This window comes from Castor canadensis, chromosome 2 (assembly GCF_047511655.1).
Source record: "Castor canadensis chromosome 2, mCasCan1.hap1v2, whole genome shotgun sequence".
In the NCBI taxonomy this organism is placed as follows: domain Eukaryota; kingdom Metazoa; phylum Chordata; class Mammalia; order Rodentia; family Castoridae; genus Castor; species Castor canadensis.
In genome coordinates, this window is record NC_133387.1 from 192,366,474 (window position 1) to 192,390,438 (window position 23,965).

Here is a 23,965-nt window from a genome sequence, read left to right on the forward strand (position 1 = left end):
AAGGCCACACCTAGGTAGGTGACCTGTGGGAGGCAGGGGCTGTCAGGATTTAAATGTAACACTCTTGGATAAAAGAGAGCTTTAGCTCATTATTTTATATAAATTGACACTTTTAACCTTTTAAATGTTTGTACCATATTTAAAGTATAACATAACACTGTTACAAGGTGGTCATTTAAGACACATAAGCAAATATGTAAATGAACTCTGATTTTAAAGCTTGACAAGATCAGCAGAAAACACAAATGATTTCTTTGATAAAATCTTTCTCGGTAATGGTTTTTTGTAGACGTTACTCAGAGCAGAACAATATTAAGATAACCTTGTTATTTTATACACATAAAGGATTTGATTTTAGTTTGAAATGACCCTAAAAATCTTTTAGGCAACTCTTATACTCAACTTTAACTTTATTACACATCAAAGCTTTTTATTATACACTTTTAAAACTTATTCAGACCTTCATATAACATACTAAACCCTTTGATGGCTTGTCTTTATCCCTCCTATTTGAAACAATCTTTAGGATAAACCCTTTTTTACAAAATCCTTTCTCATCCAAAAACATTTCTTTTTCCTTTAACTTCTCAAAAAATACATTTACTACCTATCTATATCCTTTTTAGTGGTTTACTTTGTAGCTTGTATTTTAAAATTAACTATTTTAAGAATTTTAAATTTATTATAGGGGCTGAAGCAACTAATTAGTAGCCCTTGTTGTTTTAAGGCCTCATCATCCCTCAGGCTTGAGGGGATATTGTTTTGGGTATGGAAACTGTGAGGGATTTTTGAGTTTTATTTGAATAGGGAGGGCCGTCCTGGCTCACCCTACACTCATCTCATCAGTCCACACTGTGGAATCTATTTGCTCCTGAAGGAGGGGGCAGCAGAGATAGCTGCCTGGGGGGAGGAGAACTTGACCTTTTAATTGAGATAGTAAATCCCATCCCAGCAGGAGCACTGGAGTTTTAGGTAATGTGAGGAAAGAGTGACAGAAGAGGAGGTCTCCCCAAGAGCAGGCCAGAGGCCAGGTAAACTAGCACTCTAGGGGCTGGCCAGATTTGCCCCGAATGATATCTTTTGTCATTGGACTAGGGACCAGGAGAAAAAGGTAAAACAGAGAAACAGGGTCCACTGTCTAGAAGGAAAATGACCTTTCACTTCTCTACCATCATGACTACCTAAGGCTCCTCAATTTCGATATTAATAAGTGGAGCATGGACAGGACCCATAAATCCATAGGAGGTGGCACCTCGCCTTCCATCTGGTGGCATGGGCACTTAGACCTCCAGTGGTTACCCTTGCAGTGGGCAGGGTCCCAGTTGGGGGCGGGGCTGTCTCCCAGGCTGTCTCTCCTTGAGCATTCTCTGCAGAAGTGCCCCTCCCATCCACCATGGTAGCAAGTTCAGGATACAGGCCCCAGTCAGGTGGGGCCCTCTTAGAGCAGCAGTGAGGCCATGGTGTCTCTTATCTTTTTCTCTCCTGTTAGTAAGGTCCCAGACATACAGACATAGCTATAAATACAGACATGGCTAGCTGTATTACTTGGTTCAATGACTTTTTCCCTTCAGCCACAGTCTGAGTTTTTTACAAATATCTGGGGCTGACTGTTAGAAATTTATCTTTGAGGAGAAACTCTCTCACCTGTGACTCTAGGTCCATTGTGGTATGCTTTCTGATAGCCTCCTTAAGATGTTGTAGAATGGTAAGAGGATTTTTTTTTTTAGGTTGTTGCTGTAAAGTAAAGTTGTTATTTTACATTGACACCTGACACTCTGGAGAGCAGGTCTCTGAACTGTTCTGGGCCTCAGTTTCCTCACTTGAAGAATGAGGGATCTGGTCTAGGTTAAATTACTTTCTTCCACTATGAGATGGCTGAAGTGACATTAATGCCACTTATCTTCTTTACCATTTTTTTTTTTATTTAGTAATGCTGGGGAATTGAACCGAGGGCTTTGTACATGCTGGGCATACATTTTTTCATTGAGCTACATCTTTATCCCCAAATATATATATATATATATATATATTTTTTTTTTTTTTTCCTTTTATAGAAAAGGTCTAATTGGACTATGGTATTGTAATTTAAGGAACCCTGTGAAGGCCACTTCTCTTGGTCACCCAAGGCATATTGGCCTCAATACAAAGCTTTTAACATCTACAAGCCAGAAGACTGGAAGGTGCAGATCCCATCTAGAAAGAACAAAATGCTAGGATCCTGTCTTTTAGCTAAAATCAGGCAGCCTCTTTAATAAAGGCTGCCTTTTTAACAAAGAAATAAATCATTTGTAAAGTTGGAGAACGGCATTCAGAGGGCATTTCAGACCAATAACAGTACCATAGGGACAACTAGTGTTAATATTTGGAGGGAAAAATTTATGTTGAGGCCAAAGGTATAGAAAATTTTAAATGAGAAGTTTAGAGACCACAGTAATGTCTATTTTGTTATTTCTGGAACTGTAACCTTGAGCTAACGATTGACTTACAAGGGCTGGGTCTGATGCCCCGAGATGTGAGGTGGGGCTAGGAACAGGGTGTGTGTAAGGCGGCAATGCCCTCCACACACACCCGGGACAAGCAAGCCTGACTGCCTAGGCCTAATCCTGCAGCCTGCCGCCCCTCCCCCCTTCCCGTGTACTCTGCACATGTTTATTCTAGGGGAAGTGGAGGCCGGCTACAGCCATCACCACATGTGGCTGGCGGCCCAGGATGTGCTGCATGCTGTCTATGGATTTTCTTAGCTATGGCAGGCGTTTTTGCTGTGTCCAGGTGCTGGCATCCTGTGCACAGGTGCGCCTGTTTGTTTTCCCTCCTTCCCTTGTGGGGGCGGAGTTACAGCATGAGCGTGGCAGCCACAGTTTTTGTAAGCACTTTTGATACAGCAGCTGACTTAAAGTTACTTTAGACTGAGAGGCCTGGCAAACTAGTTGGAATAACTTAAGTCATAAGGAACCAGGTTACAAGTTTTTCATGGGAGGCAGGGTCCCAGTAAGCCCAGGGAGGGGAAGGCAGACAGAGACAAAGGACATGTGGTGAGACCATGGAGGAGGCAGAACAGGTGCACTGACATCTTAGGTAAGGGAGGGGAATGCAGAGCCTGGAGGCATGACACACGCCTGAGGGATCAGCCATCACCTGTGCCTCTAGGTCACTCACATTGACTGGTACTGGAACACTTTCAGCAAAATGAAAACTCCACTCTCTGGTCACTGTCTCAGGGTAAAGGGACATTAGTTGGGGGGGGGGGAAGCAGTCATCAGATGACATACTCAAACAGGACTCTGCCAATGTAGCATGAGGCATACCCGAATAAATCCTGGGCTTGGTCTCAGCCCACAGGAAGGGAGCATGAGCTCTTCAGAGCTGGAACTGCCTTGAGGCCAGAGTTGGCAAGGAGTGGCTTGCTTAACTCCATGATGGGGAAAGTTTCTTAGGAAGATAGGAGGAGATAGGCATGGTAAGCAGTGCATGAAGTCTGTTTAAATGGGGAAGGAGGGGGTTTGGGAGAGGATTTAGGTTCAGTTGATTTAGAAACTGGTTTACAGCCTAATAGAATCTGCGCAGGGGAACAGAAAGTACAGAGGGAGGGTTTGATGCAGAGATAGGGAAAGGATTGGATGTAAGAAAGTTCCTTCCATTTACCAGCAGCTCACAGAGATTGTATAAATCCCTTAAAATATTGGGATTGAAAGTGCTATTAAGTGGCCATTTGGAGGCATTGTCTAATGGGTATTGGGGCCAGGCCTGATTACAGAGAACAATGAGCTTTCGTGGCTTAAGATCAGGTGTTAGGCGGAGGGGCCCAAGGTTGGCCAGGAGACATCCTAATGGGGAATCTGAAGGAATTTGGAATTGTCCAACTCCCATGGTGAAGGCCTGACCTGAGGAGAGATATGGCGGGCGTCCCCAAAATATTAGGTCCTCAGTAAAGAGAGAGAAATGTGGAACACAATACCCAGAGGAACCATCTTCACCACAGGGGGTCCACAGTCCCTAGTGGGGAACCCGGTTCCCAGGACAAGAGTGAGCTGTGACCTAGCACTAGGGTTTTGAGAAAATGAAAGAGAGAGAGATCACAGCTCTGTGTGCGAGGAGGACTCAGCAAGGGAGAGAGGACCTTGAGGGAAGATTGGCCGGTGGTGGATGGAAGTTGGAGGTGCCCTGGGGTAGAAGAACTTCCCTGTGAGCTAGTGAGAGTGTGGCTTTTTTTTAGGATTGGGGGTCCCGGTAAAGCAGCTCAGATCCTGGAGGAAGACCGGGAGAGCAAAGTCAATGCCGGGAACTCGACCCGATTCAAGTCATGGCACCAAATGTTAGGAAAAATGCCGCTCACAAAGAAAGCTCACGAGAAAAGTCTCACGTCCATAGAGCAAAGTTTAATGGCAGGCCTAAACTGCCAGGCTGGCTGGAGGAAAGATGGCACAGCCCCGAGTCTGGGTGAGCAGTGGCTTTTATAGAAGGGGGAGGTTAAGGAAGTTAGTGCATGCACAGTAGTTTCTCGTAGGGGCGGGGCTGTCTTAGAGCTCGGGAATTTGTTTAAGGGTGGGGTTGCCATTTTTGGCCAGTTCACAAAATGGTGACATTATTGTTCTATCAGTAACCATCAGAATTCCATAAACATCCCCCCCCCTTTTTTTTTTTTTTTTTTTATGCTAGTCAAGTACTCTGTCACTGAGATACACTCCCAGCCCTTGTGTTTGTGTATTCTTTTTTTGGTTTTGGTGGGGTTTGGGTGTTTTTTGTTTTTTGTTTGTTGGTTTGTTTTTTTGGTGGAACTGGGGTTTGAACTCAGGGCCTCACACTTGCTAGGCAGGCATACTTGAGCCACTCCACCAGCAGAACTCCACATATTGACTAATATTATCCACTCCCCATCTAAGGAGGGAACAAATATACAAAAATGTTAACTTTCTGTCCATGACTGTACAAAGAGAGGTAGAGATAGGGGCTAAAATGGTATCATTATATTAAATTGCTTTCCTACACCTTTTTCTGGAGAATGACACAAATGTTACCTTCTATTATTCACACATTTGGGAAGTCCATTAGTAACTTTGCACCTTCAGCTGAGGACAGCAAATCTTTGTGGCCTCATAATATTCAATTCCTTCATATCAATTGTCATATAAAACAGTGAAAATACACAAACAGAACACTTCAACTTACTCTAAGCCAACCCATTTTTAAAAGTAAAATCCCCATTTTTATTGTGCTTGTTCAACATATTACAACTTGGTAATTGTGGAAGATTGTAATTTTCTTTTTGTCTTTTTTTTTTTTTCTTTTGGTGAGACTAGGTTTGAACTCATGCTTCAAGTTGGCATAATAGGCTGTGTACCATGTGAGCCACAGCTTTGCTCTGGTTATTTTGGAGGTAGGCTTTCACAAACTGTTTGCTGGGGCTGGCCTCAATTCTCCTGATCTCAGCCTCCAAAGTAATTAGGATTACAGGCATGGACCAGCAGAGCCTGGCTTGAAAGGTTGCAATTTACAAAGAAGACCACCAGTCCAGGCAAATAGTTCATGAGACCATATCTTGAAAAAAAACCCTTCACAAAAAAAAAAAAGACCATACTGTATGGTTATCCCACCCCACAAAGCTCTTTCAGTGTTACAGAGGTTCACTCTTGCAGCTAGAGGGTTCGGTGTTCCCTCTCCTTGAATCTGGGCAAGGAAGGCTGACTGGCCCCACCAGTGAGGTATGGCAGAATGATGTTATGCAACTTCCTAGGCTAGGTCCAGATGGAAATACAGGTTTTAAAAGTCTGATGTTTTCTCTTTCCTGCCTTCAACAGTCCAGCTGTGATCCCAGATAATGTGGAGCAGAGACAAGCCATCATAATACCCTGAGTTCATGATCCACAGAAACAAGGAGAGTAAATAAATAGCTATCATTAGGAAAGCACACTACCACTTGAGCCACACTTCCTGCCCACTATTGCTGCTTAAAGCCACAATGTTAGGGACAATTTTTAATATAGCCATAGATAAAAATACAAAACATCTTTAATTTCCCAGTCACTCAGCCTGGTCCCTAAAACACTCTGGTGATCCATACAACTAGCTCTGAGAACCTCCAGATTCAATAAATCAGCACGTGCTGCCACCTCCTCTTTGATTTCTGGGTTTTTTTCTTTTTTGTTGTTGTTTCTGGGTGGTTTGTTTGTTTGTTTTTCTTTATGTTTTGCAGTGCTGAGGATCAAACCCAGGGCCAGACATGAACCCTACTTCTGAGCTACACCCCAGTCCCTGCCTCTCTCCCCACTTTGAATATCAACCTCAGACCTTCTCTCTTGCTGACTGCTAACCTTAACCTAGGCCATGTGCAAATATTTTCATGTCTGTATTGCTTGAATAGTTTTTGAAAGAAAGTGATTACAATGTATGCCAGTACTCGAGCTTTGTATGAATGTGAAATGCATACTTTATGTGCCCTGCTGGTAGAAATGTCCCTTTGTGTGATTGCCAAAATGTTATGTGGTTTGAAGTGTTGCAGGCTGGTGTTGAGGGTCCTTGCCTTCACAGGCCAGAGAACTGGCTCGTGGGGCAGCTGATTGACTTGTGAGCCAAAGCTGGTACATGAAGAAGGATTTATTAGAGAGAAAGGAAAGGCTACAGCTATAGCAGTGCAGCAGAGCCCAGAAACTGGCGGCTCCCTGCTCAGCTAAAGGCTTGGGTTTTTATGGACGTTTTAAATCTGGGTTAGGCGGGTTCTTTTCACTGGCTGTGGATTCACAGGCTTTCTTAGGTGAACTGGTTTGTTTTTCCCCTTATTGGGGGAGGGGAAACAATCTTGAGAGCAGTTTGCTCATCAGCCCTGTGGCTGATCTATGAGACCCTGTATCTCCTCTTTAGGATGCAGAAATGCAGATTTACACCTCCTTCTCAGGATGCAGGAAGTGATAGTGCTCTCCATGGGGGGAATGGGATACTCACTCATCTGCCTTAAGTCTTCAGACCCAACACACAGAATATATAATATTTCTAACTGAAAAAGATGAATGTTTAAATGAATAACAAAAAACTTAAACAGCTCATCTGACCTAATAAATAGATTACCGGGATGTTTTGTTCGGGGTTCTTTTTTGTTTTGCTTTTCTTTTTGAACTGGGTCTCACTATGTAACCCGGGTTGGCTTCCAACTAGCAATCCCCATGTCTCAGTTCTCCCAGGTGCTAGTATTACAGGTGTGCCCCACCAAGCTTGGCACGTGATTACCAGTTTGAGAGGCCAAGGCTGATGACTAGACTAGGAGAACAAACAGTAAAAGATAAGTGGTTATAATAATAGCTACTTATACAGTGAATACGGACAAGTTCTGCCACAGTTTAATTCATGCAGTCCTCATAAGAACCCACTGGATTAAGGAATATCATTGTTGACATTTTACAAATGAGAAAACTCAGATACAGAAGCATGTTCAAGGCCACAGAGCAAGTAGCGACAAGAGCCGTAATTTAAACCCAATCTGGTTGCCAGTCTAGGCTCTTAACCATTCACTAGTTTTGCCTTAGGAGAGACCCGCCTTAGGCAGGGGTCAGCTCTGATTGGCTAGCTCTGCCATTGAAGGCACTGCCAGGAAATATTGTCACTAGTTGGTCAGGACGGCCTCTGAGAGTTTTAGAGGCATGTGGGGAAGAAGGACGGTGAGCTTAGGGCCAGAGCTACCTCAGGCAAGCTACTCCTCAAAGCTGAATTTCAAGAAAACGAGACCAAGTTAAGTGTGGTGGTGCATGCCAGCACGTGGGAGGCTGAGGCAGGACAGTGGTGAATTTGAGGTCTGCCTGGGCTATAAAACAAACCAACAACCAGAATAATTGTATGACACTAATTGCTCCATACTTGGGAGCAGTTTAGACTCCTAAATGAATAAAAATTAAATCTGACCTTCTATATGCCCTTTAATTAGAAACCAATTCAGGTTTAAAGTACAGAATTGGGACTTAGAGAAGGAGGTAATAGTTGAAGGTGTTGCTGGGTGCTGGCGGCTCACACCTGTAATCCTAGCTACTCAGGAGACAGAGATCAGGAGGATCAAGGTTCAAAGCCAGCCCAGGCAAACAGTTCCTCAAGACCCTATCTTGAAAAATCCCATCACAAAAAAAGGGCTGGTTGGTTTAAGGTGTAGGCCTTGAGTTCGAACCCCAGTACCACAAAAACAAACAAACAAAAAATGCTGACAGTGTTATATGTGAGATTTGGAAAAAAGAGTATGAAGAGCAAAACTTGGGGAAACACATTTACATTTAGGTGGAGGAAGAGAAAAAAGAAATGTAGAAAAAAGAAAAATAGGAGAGAACCAAATGATGTTGTGATGATCTTCACCTGCCCCCTCCTCTTTCTTTTTTGGCAGTTTTCATTTTTTATTATTATTATTGTTATTTTGATGGGACTGGGAATTGAACTCCAGGGCTTCACACTTACAAAGCAGGCACTCTACCCTGAGCAACACCTCCAGACCTCCTCTTCCTTTTCAATCTGTGACTATGCCCCATTCCTACCTGAGGGAAAGCCATGGTCCATCCAGAGGTGAAGCAGAACCATCACTGCAGTTCAGGAGAAAGACAAGAAAGGTCCAAGAACCCATTTTCCTACCCTCTCCTAATACTAGTTAAGTAGAATTTGGGGTGAAAAGCTAGAGCCGGAGAGGATTAGCTGCTGGTGAGTGTCCCTGAGACAAAACCCAAAGACCTGCCTCTCCTGCAGCCCAGCCACTTAGGAATGTGACAGTAGAACCAACCCCCGCCCCGCCCCCCCCACAAAACACACACACAATAAGTTCATTGTTATGAGAGGAGATGCAAATTCTCTGATTCAAACCAGCTTCTATGAAAGAGAAGCCCATATGAGCAACACAGATTCCACAGACTGAAGTGGCTGCTTAGGGTGTTAGAATATGAGGAGCCTCTGACTAAAATGTCCCTCTGAGTAAAACTGCCCCCCTAAAATTAAATGGAGCTGGGAGTATAGCTCAGTGGTACAGCATGTACTTTAGCATACTCAAGGCCTGGGTTTGATCCCTAGCATCCCGGACACATGCACACCACCCCCCCCAAAACTAAGCAAAATTGGCATTTCTCCCTTGTGGCTGTGAAGAGTATAGAAGTTGACTAGGCTGAAGCTGGCAAGAGGCCCCCACACCTGGAAAACTGGATGTCACCACACGAGTCAAGGTGGGAGATGCAGCCATGGCCATGGATGAGCACAGCAGGATGATATGAACTATCCTGGATGTGACTGGACTTAAGCCTAACTGAACTTGAATGAGTGTAGGTAAAAGTGTTTACATTAACATTTCTTTTCAGGTAGAATGGAGTGTTGGAGTTTAAATTAAATCAAATTAAAGAGAATTAAATAATTTTTGCAGGATATGAATTTGTGGGTTGTGATAATTACTCCTGCCACAGTAGGTAGGATAGTGTCTGAATATAAATTAAAAAAAATTTTTTTGGTGGCACCAGTGATTGAACCCAGAACCTGAACACACTAGACAAGTGCTCGATCACTAAGCTATATCCCTAGCCCACAAAAGTCTATTAAAGAGAGCTACATCTTTCAGAAACAAGTTCATCTTGAATTGTGAGTTAGCCACAATCGAGGAAATCTAGCCAGGTAACTCCCTCTAGTGGCAAAAACTTGAACGGAAACATGTCTTGCAAAGTAGTACAAGTCTCCATACATCAAATCTCCCTGTCTGTAAATGCCCAAAGCCCACAGTAGTTTCCTACAAGTGAGTTTTAGGAATATTAAAACAACAGAAAAAGTGAAAAACGATAGGGAAGTTAAGAAAAATGTATTATTAGATTCGTAAAAGATGTTTGTTATTTTTTTCTTTGGCTTTACTGGGGTTTGAACTTAATGGCATCACACTTGATAGGCAGACACTTAGTCAACCACTTGAACCACTCCACCAGCCCTTTTTGTATTAGGTGTTTTTGAGATAGGGTCTCATGAACTGTTTGCCCGGGCTGGCTTGGAACTGCGATCCACCTGACCTCTGCCTCCTGAGTAGCTGGGATTACAGGGGTAAGCTGCTGGTCCTGACTCTGATACTCATTTCTAATTAAGTTCTTCTATAACAAGCAACTTCCATCAAAGTTTGACTAGTATGTGTTAGGTTGAGTAGTATCTCGCAAAAGATTTAATCAAATGCTATTTTCTAGTCCTTATAAATGTGGTTTATCTGGTAATAAGGCCACTGAGATGTAACCAAGTTAATATAAAGTCATATTGGATTGACGTGGGCCCTAAGTCTCATGACTGGTGTTCTTTTAACAAAATAGAGCGCAGGAAGGGATAGACAAAGAGGAAGAGGAGACTGCCATGTAGAGACAAAGGCAGCGACTCTTGGTTTGTAAGACAGGACAGGCATGTGTTGCATGAATTTCCTGGAGAGACATGAAATAAACCTCTGGCTCCAAATTTAGGTAGTGCTGACAGCCCAAATAATAACTTCCAAGTTCAACTTGATGTGTAAATGAGTTTGGGGTTACCTACAGGGCAATGGAAGATTACTGACGGCTACATTCACCCAGAGTCACCTTCCTAAGCTCCCAATTTATATGTCACAGTAGAGTTGATTCAGACCTGGGTTTAGAACACCAGGCTTAGGTATCAAAGCATAGACAAAACCAGATTCTTGGAAAGTATTGTTTATAGGAACTCCGTCCTTTTTATTTTTATTTATTTATTTATTTGCGATACTTGGGTTTGGACTCAGGGCTCCATCTTGAGCCACTCCACCAGCTCCTTTTGTGTGTGTGTGATGGGTTTGTTTTTTAAAGATAGGATCTCACAAACTATTTGCCCAGGCTGGCTTCAAACCATAATCCTCCTGATCTCTGCCTCCTGAGTAGCTAGGATTAGAGGTGTGAGCCACTGGTGCCCAGCACTGTCCTCGTTCTTAACAGGGATTCTCCTGGTTTCAGCAAACTTTGTTAGACGGTGGGGAGGAAGATTATCTTGCCAGTCTGGCACATAAAATAGTGAAATGGTGGCTTGTTGCAATATGGAGTTACACTGGCTACAATTTGGAGGGCGAGTTTCACAACAGCATGAAACAGGTTCTTTCTCAGACTTGTAGCCACCAGAACCGTGAGAGAATAAATTTGTTGTTTTACGTTGCCAAGTTTGAGGTATATTGTTACGGCAACTTGAGGAAATGAATATTTGGTATTGGCAAGTGAGGTGGTGCTACAAAAACACGTAAAAATGTGGAAATAACTTTGGAATTGAGTAATGGGCAGAGGAATGGTTCTGAGTCTCATACAGAATAACTCTACGTGCCTTAGAGACAATTGGTACCAGTGTGCAATGCTTCTGTCACCTTAAGCGCAGACGTATGTTATCATTACTAGAATGCTGGTAGAAATATGAACACTGAAAGGTACTTCTGGAGCACATGCCTGCAATCCAAGCACTCCAGAGGTTGAGGCAGACCACAAGTTCAAGGCCACTTATAATTTATAAATAAATAATGGTACTTCTGGTAAAACCTCAGAAGGAAAGAAGGGCCATGTTACCGGACACCGGAGGTAGTGTTCCTTGTTATAAAGTGGTAGAAAACTTGGAAAAACTGTTTTGTTTTTCTGAGAATCATAGGGAATGAACTAAAGATATTTAGTTGAGATTTCCATTCAATGTTGGAGGCAAAACCTGTTTTCTCCTTCCTGTTTGTATTAAAATGCAGGAGAAAATAGATATAAATCAAGCTAGGAATTGTTAAGCAAAAAACTAACAAAGATTTGATTTGAAATATTCTCAGACTATACTGCAAAACATGAGAAGGTAGGCTATGAAGAGAAACTTAAATGTGTTTGGTCAATCAACTGCCAGGAGGATTGGGTGTACAATCATGAATCCAATCAGCCATCAGCAGAGCTAGGACTAGAGGTGAGAGTTACTCCCGAAGGCTCTGTGCAGAGCTCTCACGTCTAATGGTGTAGATTCCGGACACAGAGACGATGAGCAAGCTATTCTGAGAATGTTACGCCAGCAGGAACACTACCAGCCTGGACATAAAGTGGTAGAAAAAGAAAAGAGTGACAACTGGGGATGTGGCTCAAGTGGCAGAGAACATGCCTAGCAAGAGTGAGGCTGGTGAAGTCAGAATGCTTCCTAGGGCAGAGCTGCGGGCAGAGTTCAGTTACTCAGGGCTGATGTAGAGGAGGTGTTTGTTAATGCAAAGCAAAGTGAAATTCAAGCCCAGCCTCAGCGCTGCTGCAACACCCACCTCAAAAAAAAAAAAGTGTGATGAATTTAAAGATGATGACAATCATACCCTAACTTTATGCTTTTGACTTGGAATGATCTCTCAGCCACATCTTCTGATGACTTAACTTAGGGCACTGAGGTATAAGCTCAATTAAGAGAAAAATGTGGTTGGTCAAAAATGGCAAAGATTTAAAACAAACAGTCTTACAACACTACTTACTAGTCTACATTTAGATACATTCAAAACTGCAGGAAAGAGCAACCCAGCAGTTAGTCAAGGTATATCCTTAAGCAGAGTACAAATGTTCTTCTCCTTCAGTGACCACAAAAGCAGTAGCAGTAAACAAAGGCGGGATCTAGAGACAGATGGGGACACGCTGAAGTAGATGGAAGTACACGTTGGCCTGCAGAGAGAAAACCTGGGTGGAAGAGCACGGAGCAGCAACACGCAGACAGTGCAGAAGCCATGGAAATAACGAATCACCCAGGGAGTCCACGATGCTTGGCCAGGGTGGAGAATCCCATGGTGAAATCCTGGGTGCACAAGCAAAAGAGCCAGGGGACAGTACTGAGAAATCTGAGAAAGCAGTGACAGGAGAGAATAGTGGCTCAAAGCCAAGGTATGAAACAAACTTAACTGAGAGCGCTGAAAGTGCAAATGCTACAAGGAAATCGAGTAAGAGGAAGATGAAAAACTGCATTCCCAGTTAAGTCCTAGAGAGGTCAATGATGATGATGGCGAGAGTAGTAGACATCGGCCAGTGAGTACCAACTTGAAGAAATGTAGACGGTGTGACTGCGGACGATTCTCGCAAGTTTATCAGAGAAGAGGAAAATAAGGTCACAGCATGATCCAGGTAGGGGCAGAGGATATTTTTAAAGGCTGATGGATGCATGAGTGTTTGTAGGGTAGTGGTTTTTCAAGCTTCATTGTATATCAGCATCACATGGATGGCTTGTTGCAATTCACATTTCTTCTGAGTCAGGTCTGGGGTGGAGCTCAAGAACTTATACTCCCAATTAGCTCCCAACTGACAACAAAGCTACTGTTCTGTGCACCCAAACTGCGAACCACTGTTATAGACTAGGAAGGAAATAACTAAAAGGAGCATGTGTGGATCACGTGAGGGACGTACATACTTAGGGAGCAAATCACATGAAGCAGGACAGGACAGGATTCAAAAAAAAAAAGGTAAATATTTAGCCTTGATTAAGAAGGGAAGTATCACTTCCTCTGAACCAGGTAGGTAGATGAAGTACCTATTAGGGGTAAAGTTTAGAGACAAGGGAAAGCAAGTTATAAAATTTAAGCCTGAGGCCTTATTTTTTATTTTATCGTGGTGCTGGGGTTTGGACTCAGGGTTTCATGCTTGCTAGGCAGACTCTACACTGCTTGAGCCACATCTCCAAGCCTTATTTTTTCAAAGCAAGATCATCTACTGAGAATGAAGGAAGTAAGGTGGAGTGGGGGGGAAATTAAATTCTACACTTACCAGCTATTGAAAAAGAACCATGTAAAGGTACCCCCAAGCCCCATCCCTACTGGCACAATTGTGATCTCTTCACAAGGAGCGTTCATTTTCAAATCTAGCAGAGCTTTGCCTTCCTGGTTCCTATTGGCTAGCCATCAACCACCACTTACTGCTGGAGAAAAACCCAAGTTAAGTATCAGTCTGTTTCAGGAATCACAACACGCTGAAGGAAATACTGCACTTCCTTCATAATTAAATGAAAATATCAAAAGTGATTAACAGCCGGGCAAATCCATGAACAGGGAGAACAGATGTTTTGATCCATGTGACACTGGGCATTCATTCCCACAGTGTACATGAGCAATCCACAGAACAAGCTGCTACGTTGCTTCACTTACTCAGGACCTTACTACTGATGATTCATCTAAAGCCCCTACTCCAGACTCCATTAGTCAAAACAGGAGTTCAATGACAAAAAGTTCCTATTTTTCTATAGCGTAGAAGGGGACATTGGTAATAAAATCTTCCCATTTAGAAGTTAGAATATAGGACTGTTCTCAGGCACACATGCTCTCATTTACTCAGCACCCATTCAATCCTATCATGTGCCAGGTTCCTTTAGCGGGGCTGAATCCAACTTGGTATTTTGGGGAGTCTTTAAAAAAAAATACATCACAAATACAGGTTGAGTATCCCTTATCCAAAATGCTTGGAACCAGAGGTATTTTGGATTCTTGAATATTCATGCATATAATAGTGGGGTATCTTGGACCCAAGTCTAAATATAAAATTTCATATATACCTTATAAAGTGCTATATACTAAGCTATGGTCCCAGCTTATACAGTATTTTTGGTGTTCTTGGATTCTATGACTGATCATTTGAGATCAGGTATGGAACTTTCCACTTGTACTGTTACAATGGCACTAAAAAAGTGGGTGGTATATGCCTGTAATCCCAGCACTTGGGAGGCAGAAGGATTCTAAGGTCAAGGCTAGCGGGGATACAAAGAGAGCTCCTGTTAAAAAGAAGTTCCAGATTTTGGATTTAGGGATACTTAACCTTGACAAAACTCCTTTAGTCTTTCCCAGGGCTTTGGAAAGGGCTTGTGCAAGAAAAAGGCCTAAAATCTCTTTGGATTCAGGTGAGTCTCAAACTGAGACTACTCTATTCAATGGCTTCATTTCTAAGTCAACTCCTCTCCCCAAATCCTCCAAATCCCAATGAAAGTACAAGGCTCAGTTTAAGGGTCATTATGAAGTTGTGTGCTTGTCCATCTGGCTGTCTATAAAGTATTTATTTCATGATGCCTACAGTAGAAAATAAAATAGGCTTGCTCAATTTAAAGAGGCATTTAAATTTCCTCAGTACAATTAGGTCCCTGAATGCAGCTCAGGTTTCATAGAGACTATCTTCTTTCCTTTTGACAATATTGGGGTTTGATCTCAAAGTCCCATGCTTGAGAGGTAGGCACACTACCACCTGAGCCACTCAGCTAGTCCTAGACACAGTTTCCTGATTATTAAATTGTTTATTTAATCAGTGTTCACTTGATCAGTAACTACTGTGCTTACAAAGCATACCTGTCAATCTTCAGACCTTGATACTAAATAATCTCTAGCTTTGAAATAAGAATTTCACAATATGTCCAAATGTAAAATAATTTATAACTTTTGCTTTTATCTGATGAAATATTTGAATTTTACTATAACACGGCCTGATTAAAGCATTCATCTCATTTAGGTTCAAACGTCTTGACTTCCTCCAAGCATAACACCAATATACTATCATAAGATAATTTCTTTCTTTTTTTAAGTTTTTGAGATGGGGGCTCACTACATTTCCTAGACTGACCTTGAACTCCTGGGCTCAAGTGACTGATTCTCCAGCCTCAGCCTCCCATGTAGCTGGAAGTACAGATTGCCACCATGCCCAGCCAAAAACTTAAGCTATTAGAAACTATTTTATACTAGAACATCAATATTTTCTGAATATTTTATATTACATTTTTATTTTGCAAGAAAATAAATTATACAACTTAAAAAATAAAATTCAAAAATTAAGCAGTTCATCAAAATATTTCAGCCTACTGCATACAGAAACTGCTCCCAGTGACAGTCGTCCAGCATTATCATCTCATGTGTAGTGGCACACATTCAAACCCTCGTGACCATGAGGACAGAACACCGTTAGCAACTCCAATGTGTTCAGTTCTCCAGACGACATAGTGTAGATGCAGGAAAGCTCTCACGAAATGTTTATTTCATAGACATGACCTTGGAAGAATTTGTAAGACAGCATCCCAGTCATTTACATGAAAATAGAAAAACCAGCTTCAGTTTATGATAGCAAATCTTTCTGTAAAACTAGCAAATCTTTCACCCAAATTCAACTTTAAAATTTGCCCTTTGAGTAGGGCTAATGATATCCTACTGCAAATAATGGAAAATGCTTTTTTAACTACTAAGGTCATATTTCGTATTAAATTTAATATAAAGTGAAAATAAGCTAAAATTTCATTTTTGGAAATTTATGCAAAAAATAAGCAAGAAAATTAAACAAGCTGAAAAACTCAGGGACCCCTCCAATAAATGTAAAAATTGGAAGACTTCAGAGTTTATTTCAAGATCCTCATTAAATTACTAGACAATGTTTTAATACCTATTTAATTGCTAGCATAAAAATTATTCTGCATTACTGTTTTACAAATTTGGTTTCCCGTCTACTTAACTCTGGCAATTAAGTGGCAACAGAGGTTAACATTTTCAGATGGCTCATCTTTTTCTTTTTGAGACAGAGGCTTGCTATGTAGCCCAGGCTAGCACTGAACTTGCAATCCTCCTGCCTCAGTCTCCTAAATGCTGGGATTATAGGTGTGCACCACCATTCCTAGCACAGTTGGCTCCATCTTTAAATTACAAGATGAGTATTCAAAACTTAAATTAACCTGAGGTGTCCTCCTGCCATACTACTCATTAAAAAAAAGGGTTATTTTTGGTGGTGGGGTGGGGAGGGCTGGATTTTCCTTCCCTTAACCATGTCAGGTTTCACCCCTGCTTAGCTAGCAACTAATGTTAAGTATATACTGGAGAAAGGAGACCAAATAAAGAATATTGTGATTCTGTACCTTTAACAAATTCCAGGTAAGATTTTTTTTTTTCAGATTCTTTTTTTAAAATTAGCAAATCTATTATCAACACATAAAGAAAATTCAACAATGGTATAGGCATCTTGTCAACTAAATGATTTTCACATTCAGAAGTAGTTAAACTTTTGTATACATACCAAAAAAAAAAAAAAAGATGAAAACTGTACTTCTACAGTATTTGCTGTTGTTCATTCCCTAAAGTACAATTAGGACATAATTAATTCACTATTAAAAAATTTATAAAAATTTAATAGAAAACTTTGATATGGATTTAGTGTTACCCACTTTGCATTAAATTTGCCTTAGTAAATCAAAACATCATGGCTCTCATTCTTAAATGACCAAAAAAGATTAGAAATTCCAAAGAAGTTCTGGAACAATTATGGTTTAAAACACAAATCTTAAACATTAGAAAATGCCCTGTAATTTTTCTCCCACTGTCTCCTTCTTTGGATTCTGGCATTGGGACAAATATGCCAATACCAAGCTTAAACGTAAGGGCCACCATCATTACAAAATTATTTCTCCTAAATTTCAAATGTATCCACAGTTAGCAGTCATCTAATTAGAGAAAACAATGAGCACTAGGAATTCTTCACCATATGCTTGGTATAGACTTGCTACTTTAGAGCTGAAGTGCAAGATTTTAAATTATAAACAAAATTACAATTTCCTATGAGTTTCAGAACAGATATTTGACTGTAACCAACAAAACCTTAATGTCTTAGGTTTACTTTCCTTTTTTCCAGCAGGGAGCCAACAAAACTTGTTAGGAATGGGGACATATTCAGGAAATGCTCTTAAAAGCACGCTGCTGTGATATAATACTGAATGCATCTCAACTCTCTATTTTCTATGGTCTTCAAAACCATACTTTTAAATATTACTTAACATTAAAAAGATATCAAATAAACTGCAAGAAAAACTGAAACGTGCACCACAATGAGTAAAAATCCACGTCGAGCCATTCTTTCCAATGGGAATAAATGTTTCTCTTATAGTCCTAACATTTCCACTGCTCTGGGAATTCAGTTGCTAGCAACTAGTAAGTTGCTGCTTTGGATTGACTAAAAGGAACAAGGTAAGTGTTGCCTTCTGAACGTTTTAAAAATGTTTATTTTTAAAATATATAAATATATATGTACATATTTGGCAAGTTTACTGCTCATATTTAGATTGTAACAACTCTGCTTATGCTTTTCAGATCTTATGCCTGGTTTTTCTCTTCCTCCCTAGGTGACTGGTAAGTACTACTTTTTTTATAAGAGAACATCTTTCTTTTCAGAAACCTGAGGCTATAAATCCCTAATCATGAAACTTTAAAATACCAAAACAATTCTCTGCAACTGATCAAGAGATCAGCTCCACAATACATTATATCAGAGCAGGAGATTTCTGCACTGTTTTTGACAAATTTAGATATGGCATAATAAATATTAGGTATATAAATATTAAGAGTGTTAATAAACACACTTAATATATTTGTTTTGCTATTCTGACTCTGCAATCATGACCTATCTCCTATTTTTTAACAATTGAAGCAACAATTAATATAAGCTTCACTTTTTCAAAACAAGCTCTCAGACATATAAGTTTTTTAAAAAACTCCTATCACTTAACAATAAACAACTAAAACAGCAGTCTCCTGCTTAAAAGAAAACCAACATTTTGAGGGGGACCTAAACACCATTTTTGGATCTACATTAAAATCCAGTTATTAAATGAAAGCAGTGTTTGAACAAACACCTTGATCCTATGAAACACTTAGGTTCTCACTTACAATTGCCCTCTCCCAGTGTGGTGGTAACCAGTTCACTCTTTTCATCAAAAGAAGCCAAGAGTTTTAATTGTATTTTTTAAAACAAAAGATAACAGCATTTTTTTTTTCAGTGCATGAATATCTGAATATCCTTCCTTGTGCAAGTACATTTTTTTTTAAGAGAAGAAAAAAAAAAAAGAAAAAAGCAACAAGAACCCTGCGCTCACGCTTCCCAACTATATTTCTCCTCGTGAGTAAAAATCAAATTCACTTTTAAAAGTTCATAACGGGCTCTTCATGAATGCAAGTTTCTCCACAAAACAGCATGCTGTTAAAGAGTGTGCAACATGAAGGAAATACCACCATGCTAACTAATGTGATTGGCAAAATATAGTTGTTTTGTAAGGTAAGGCAGAGATTTTAATATTTATGTAATCAAAGTCCAAATAAATCTTTCTCCAGCTCCAACTGGGACAACTTTCTGCCCAAGCACTCCAAAATCTGGGTTCTTAATATTGTCCATGATATTCGAAATTATGCCATATATATGAAAGTGTTGATATCAGATTCATCTCTTCTGATGTATTTGTGCTCTATTAGCCATTCTATTTGCTCTTTTATCATTTTCTTTTGAGGCAAGAACATGTTTTTCAAAATTTCTACTAATTCAGTCTGCAGCTGAGCATTACTAATTTTCTTTCTCATTTTCATTATTTGTATGATGGCTTCCTAAAAGAAAAAAGAAAGAAAGAGTATTAATATATTAAACTAGCTTAAGTAAAGCAAAATGAAAAGCGAAGTTTTATGTATATATCATCTTCTATCCAACATCTACTAAAATGAACACCAATCTCTAGAGATTAATCTTGAAACCAGTATTTCCGTATCAAGTAAAAGTAAAACAAAATCTGCTGATCACACAGTTTTTGAAAATAAGGGAAAACAAATCTCCCTGCTAAAAGAAAAATCGTATCTGATATTTGGTATATTTCTTTTAATTTCTTTTTTACACAATGTGCAAATTTAAAAATGTATCTTACCTGAAGATAAAATATGTATATAACCTGGTATTACGTTAAACATCAACTAAGATACAACAAGCTACTTAACTCAAATTTTTCTTTGTACTACTTTGAAGTAGTTATTATTTTGTATAATAGTATAGGCAGATGGGTATCTGTTTTAAAAACCAGTTAGGTAGTAGCTGAAGTGAGAACACCTGCTTAGCAAGTGTGCAGTCCTGAGTTCAAACCCCAAATACTCATAAGTGTATCTCAAAAAAAAAAAAAAATCAGTAAGTACTGCCAAAATAGTTCACAAGAACTTATCTTGGGAAAACACCCAATACAAAAAAGAGCTGAAAGAGTGGCTCACGTGGAAGAGCACCTGCCTAGCAAGTGTGAGGCCCTGAGTTCAAGTTCTGGTACTGCCACCAAAAAAAAAAATCAGTAAGTACTACTCTTTGCATATTTACCAGAGAAATTATATGTTTGCTATAAATATTAGCTTTAGTTTGTACTGATTCAATTACATGCTTTGTTTGTAGTAAAAGTAATAGCAAAGTATTAGAAAAGAAATTTAGTGTAGCAGGGTAAGAGGAGGAAAAATGGGAAAACAAGAGAAAGATTTCCTACCCCCATGCAGAAAATGGGAGTAGAGAGACCCTGAAGTACATGCTCTTAAACGTTTTAAAGGGATAAAACATTTTTCTCAAAGCAATTTCATCAATATTCTTCTTAGTGATTTCCTTAATTACTATTAAGGTGTAATAGAGGTTATCTGAAAATTACTAAATATTGTTTTCTCTTTTACCTTTTCCAGTATGAGCCCTCTCCTTAGCTAATTTGTTTTAAAGAACATGTGAAAAATAAGAAATACAATTGACTGTCTGTATCAATGCATTCCACACCCTCAGATTGTATGGAAAAATGCAGTTAGGCCTATGGTGGTTGCATTTATACAAACTTCTTTTTCTGACATTATTCCCTAAGCAATATAGTATGACAACTACTTATACAGCATTTACACTGTATTGGGTATTATAAGTAATCTAGAGATGATTTAAAGTAAAGGGGAGAGTATGTATGGGTTATATTCAAATACTAATTTATATAAGAGACCTGAGCATTTGCAGATTCTGGTACCTATGGGGGGCGGGGACAGTTCTGAAACTAATTCATTGTAGATACCTGAGGAACCACTGTACTTTCTTTTAACATTTAATATAGAATTTTTCTGCAAATCAATAGGCTTGGGTGTCACGCACTATTCAGAAACAGAAAAATTCCTTCAACTCCCCTGTATAGATATGGTGATCTTTATACTGATTCAAGAAGGTCCAGTGAATTCCTCTTTGTCTCAATATATTCAGATGCCAGGCTTCTGATCACAGCTTACACACAAGGGTTTATGTCAAAGGTATAGATAAAAAGAAGACTGAAAATTACAGGTACCAAGGAGGAAAGGAAGGTACAAGTGTAAACGTTCCAATTTCTCTTCTAGTTTGGGTAAAGGTAGAGATGGTGACTGGGCTAAAGAAGCTAAGAGGACAGCAGAGCACACTGGTGCTGCCCTGGCCTGTATTCTGTGCCAAAGATCACTTATACTCCTGAATGCCTTCAGCTAAAGTACTGGTGGAACAGCATGATCCTGGGCCACATGGGGATATGGCAGAGTTTCCAAGAGCTCAAGAGCTCGAGGGCTCAGTAAGAGAGGAAAGGCAGTCAGAGCAGGAAGGAGGCCATGTGTCCTGCACCAACTGAAAAAAGAATAAATCATGGTCTGGTGGTGTGGTTCACGCCTGCCTAACAAGTGCAAGATTGACTTCAAACCCCTCAGTATTGGAAAAAAAAAAAAAAAAGAAAAAGTTTATCAGTTACAGACATCAGAAAGTGAAATTTCAAAGGATGACAGTTAAACCACTCCATTACCACCAAGATCAAGAACCCATTAAAGCTGTGCAGAGTTTTGTGACAATCCCTTCAGAGTCACTAAGATGCCAATTCCTCTCACCCTCAATATACCAGATACCATCTATGAAAACAGCACACAATGGGGATGGGTGGACTAGGATCAGAAAGAAATTATGAACATTTCCTAAAGATTCACCTAAAATTACTGAATTGGACATAATTATGGATTGATTTAAGACAAAAGAACTTCATTTTTTCTGTGTGTCTTGTAGTATGACTATACTTGTCTTCCCATTACTCATGTCAACTCTTTCACCCATCTGGAATTTGTCCTTGGATAGCTATAATCAGGGAGTATTCCCTGATTTCTCTCCCAAACATTAAAATTTCCCAATACCTTTTATTGAATAATCCACTCTGTTTCCATTAGATGTAGAAATTATGTCCTTTACTGCATAAGTTCATATATATGTATTAAATTCTGATTGTTTTTCCAATTATTTTCTACTTGGTACACTGTTTTATTTTTATAGATATTTTAATACATTTTAAATTTTTTTATTTTTTGACAGGAGCCTCCTATATAGCCCAGGTTGGCCTCAAACTTCTGCTCCTCCTACCTCAGCCTTCTTAGTGCTGGGATTACAAGGGTGCATCATCACTCCCAGCAATACATGTTACTGTTCTGCAGAACAAATTTCACCACCACATTCCTTTATTTTTTTATTTTTCCTTATTCCTTTTCTCGATCACTTTCATTTATATATTATGATATTGAGAATTTATAAAATTCCAAAAACATACCTAGTTGAACTTTTATATGAAACTTGGTATACTTGGCATTAATATGGAAAAAAATCAACTCTTGAAGTTATTCAGCCTTATCATGAGAGGAAACATTTTTTCATATTGAACAAAAGAAACCAGACAAAAGATACAAACTGTCTGATTCCATTTATACAAAAACCCAGAACCCAAAAAAGAATCAACTGAGATAGCCAGGCATAGTGGTACACACCTGTAATCTCAGCACTCAGAAGGTAGAAGTAGGATGATCACAAGTTCTAGGCCAGCCTGACCTACATAGCGAGATGCCATCTTAAAAAAAATAAAAATCAGTAACTGGGGTAAAGGGGGAAGATGGACTGGCTAGGAGACCTAGGGAGATTACTGGAATCATTAGAAATGGTCTGTAGTTTAAGTGGGTATAAACATTCATCACAACTCTTTCAAAGTTATACTTTTTAAAAGGTACATTTCTCATATATGCAAATAACTCAAAACATTTTAACAGCAAAAGAAAGCTTGATCTTCCTTTTCTATTTAAATCACTCAATAAAGGGCCACTTTATTCATACAGGTCCTAAACACCACTTTTGTTTAAAAAAAAAAAACTATGACAATAAAACATTATTTTGTACACTTAATATGTGATAATAAAAAATAAAAATACCTATAACTTTATGGTTCCTAATTTTATTCTCCTTTGAAATATCTATTCCTACATAGAAAAGCAACTGGTTTTTATATATTCAGTTTTTTCTTGCTACTTTATCATTAATATGGTTTCTAAGTCATGAAAAATTTTAATCTTTCCCATTTTTTACAAATTTTATTGTTCTGGCCAAAAGTTTTAAAAAATATTAAATAAATGCCAGACTGGGGCTGTGGCTCAAGAGGTACAGCACCTGCCTAGCAAGCATGAAGCTCTGGGTGCAAACTCCAGTATCAATCAATCAATAAATAAATAAAAAGCAAGAGTAGAACTTGGTTTTTAAAGGACTGTTTCTAAAGCTAAAACTACTAGCATGTCTCCAAGTGCAGTGGCTCACCTGTAATCCTGGCTACTCAGCAGGTAGAGAGTGAGGGGACTGCAGTTAGAGGCCAGTGGGCAAAAAGTGACGAAGGCCCCAGCACAGTGGTACACACCTGTATTCCCAGCTATGCAGAGGGCCACAGACAGCAGGACTGTGGTCAGGGCAGCCCTGAGCAAAAATAACTCACATAACTAAGGTAAAAAAGAACTGGGGGCATGGCTCAAGTGGTAGAGCACCTACCTAGCAAGTGTGAGGCCATGAGTTCAGCAGTACTACCAAAAAACAAACAAAACCAAAAATCAAAAATCCCCACAAAAAATACATACACACAAAATAAAACCCCAATTGTATATTAGTTTAAAATAGGGTTTTTTTTATCATATTCAGGAGATACCATAATCCAAGCTGCAAAATACTTTTAAAAGGAAAGGATATTAGGGGATTTTTGCTGGTTCTAAATAAGTTTCCTAATTACACATAACAATGGAATTAGAACCCTCCAAATTAAGTATAATTTAAAATGATCAAAGTACTTCATACACATGTATGAAAATAGAATGAAACCTGTTTAAAATTGTTGAAATGGAAGGGAGGATATGAAAGAGTACTCGGGGGTAGATTTGATCAAAGCACATTGTACACAT

At 39.6% G+C, this 23,965-nt stretch overlaps 2 protein-coding genes and 1 long non-coding RNA gene across 9 annotated transcripts in view; 1 reads left to right on the forward strand and 2 right to left on the reverse strand.

Moving 5' to 3' along the window:
- Positions 1-23,965, reverse strand: part of LOC109690945 (serine-protein kinase ATM) — a 340,952-nt gene that overhangs the window by 182,102 nt on the left and 134,885 nt on the right. The window lies entirely within an intron of this gene.
- The window catches only part of LOC109691034 (uncharacterized), an 83,063-nt gene that overhangs the window by 1,826 nt on the left and 57,272 nt on the right, over positions 1-23,965 (forward strand). For 3 of the 4 annotated variants that reach the window (XR_012445624.1, XR_012445626.1, XR_002212844.2), the window contains exons 2-3: positions 18,038-18,076; positions 18,724-18,842. This is a non-coding gene — a long non-coding RNA (uncharacterized lncRNA). Of the gene's footprint in view, positions 1-12,532; positions 18,843-23,965 lie in introns of all 4 variants that reach the window. The other variant, XR_012445625.1, reaches the window with a different exon arrangement.
- The window catches only part of Cul5 (cullin 5), a 97,505-nt gene continuing 89,465 nt past the window's right edge, over positions 15,926-23,965 (reverse strand). For 3 of the 4 annotated variants that reach the window (XM_074066784.1, XM_074066786.1, XM_074066783.1), the window contains one exon: positions 15,926-19,321. In XM_074066784.1, the coding sequence (XP_073922885.1) occupies positions 19,127-19,321 (195 nt within the window). In that variant the 3' untranslated portion in view covers positions 15,926-19,126. Of the gene's footprint in view, positions 19,322-19,347; positions 22,603-23,965 lie in introns of those variants that run through there. The other variant, XM_074066785.1, reaches the window with a different exon arrangement.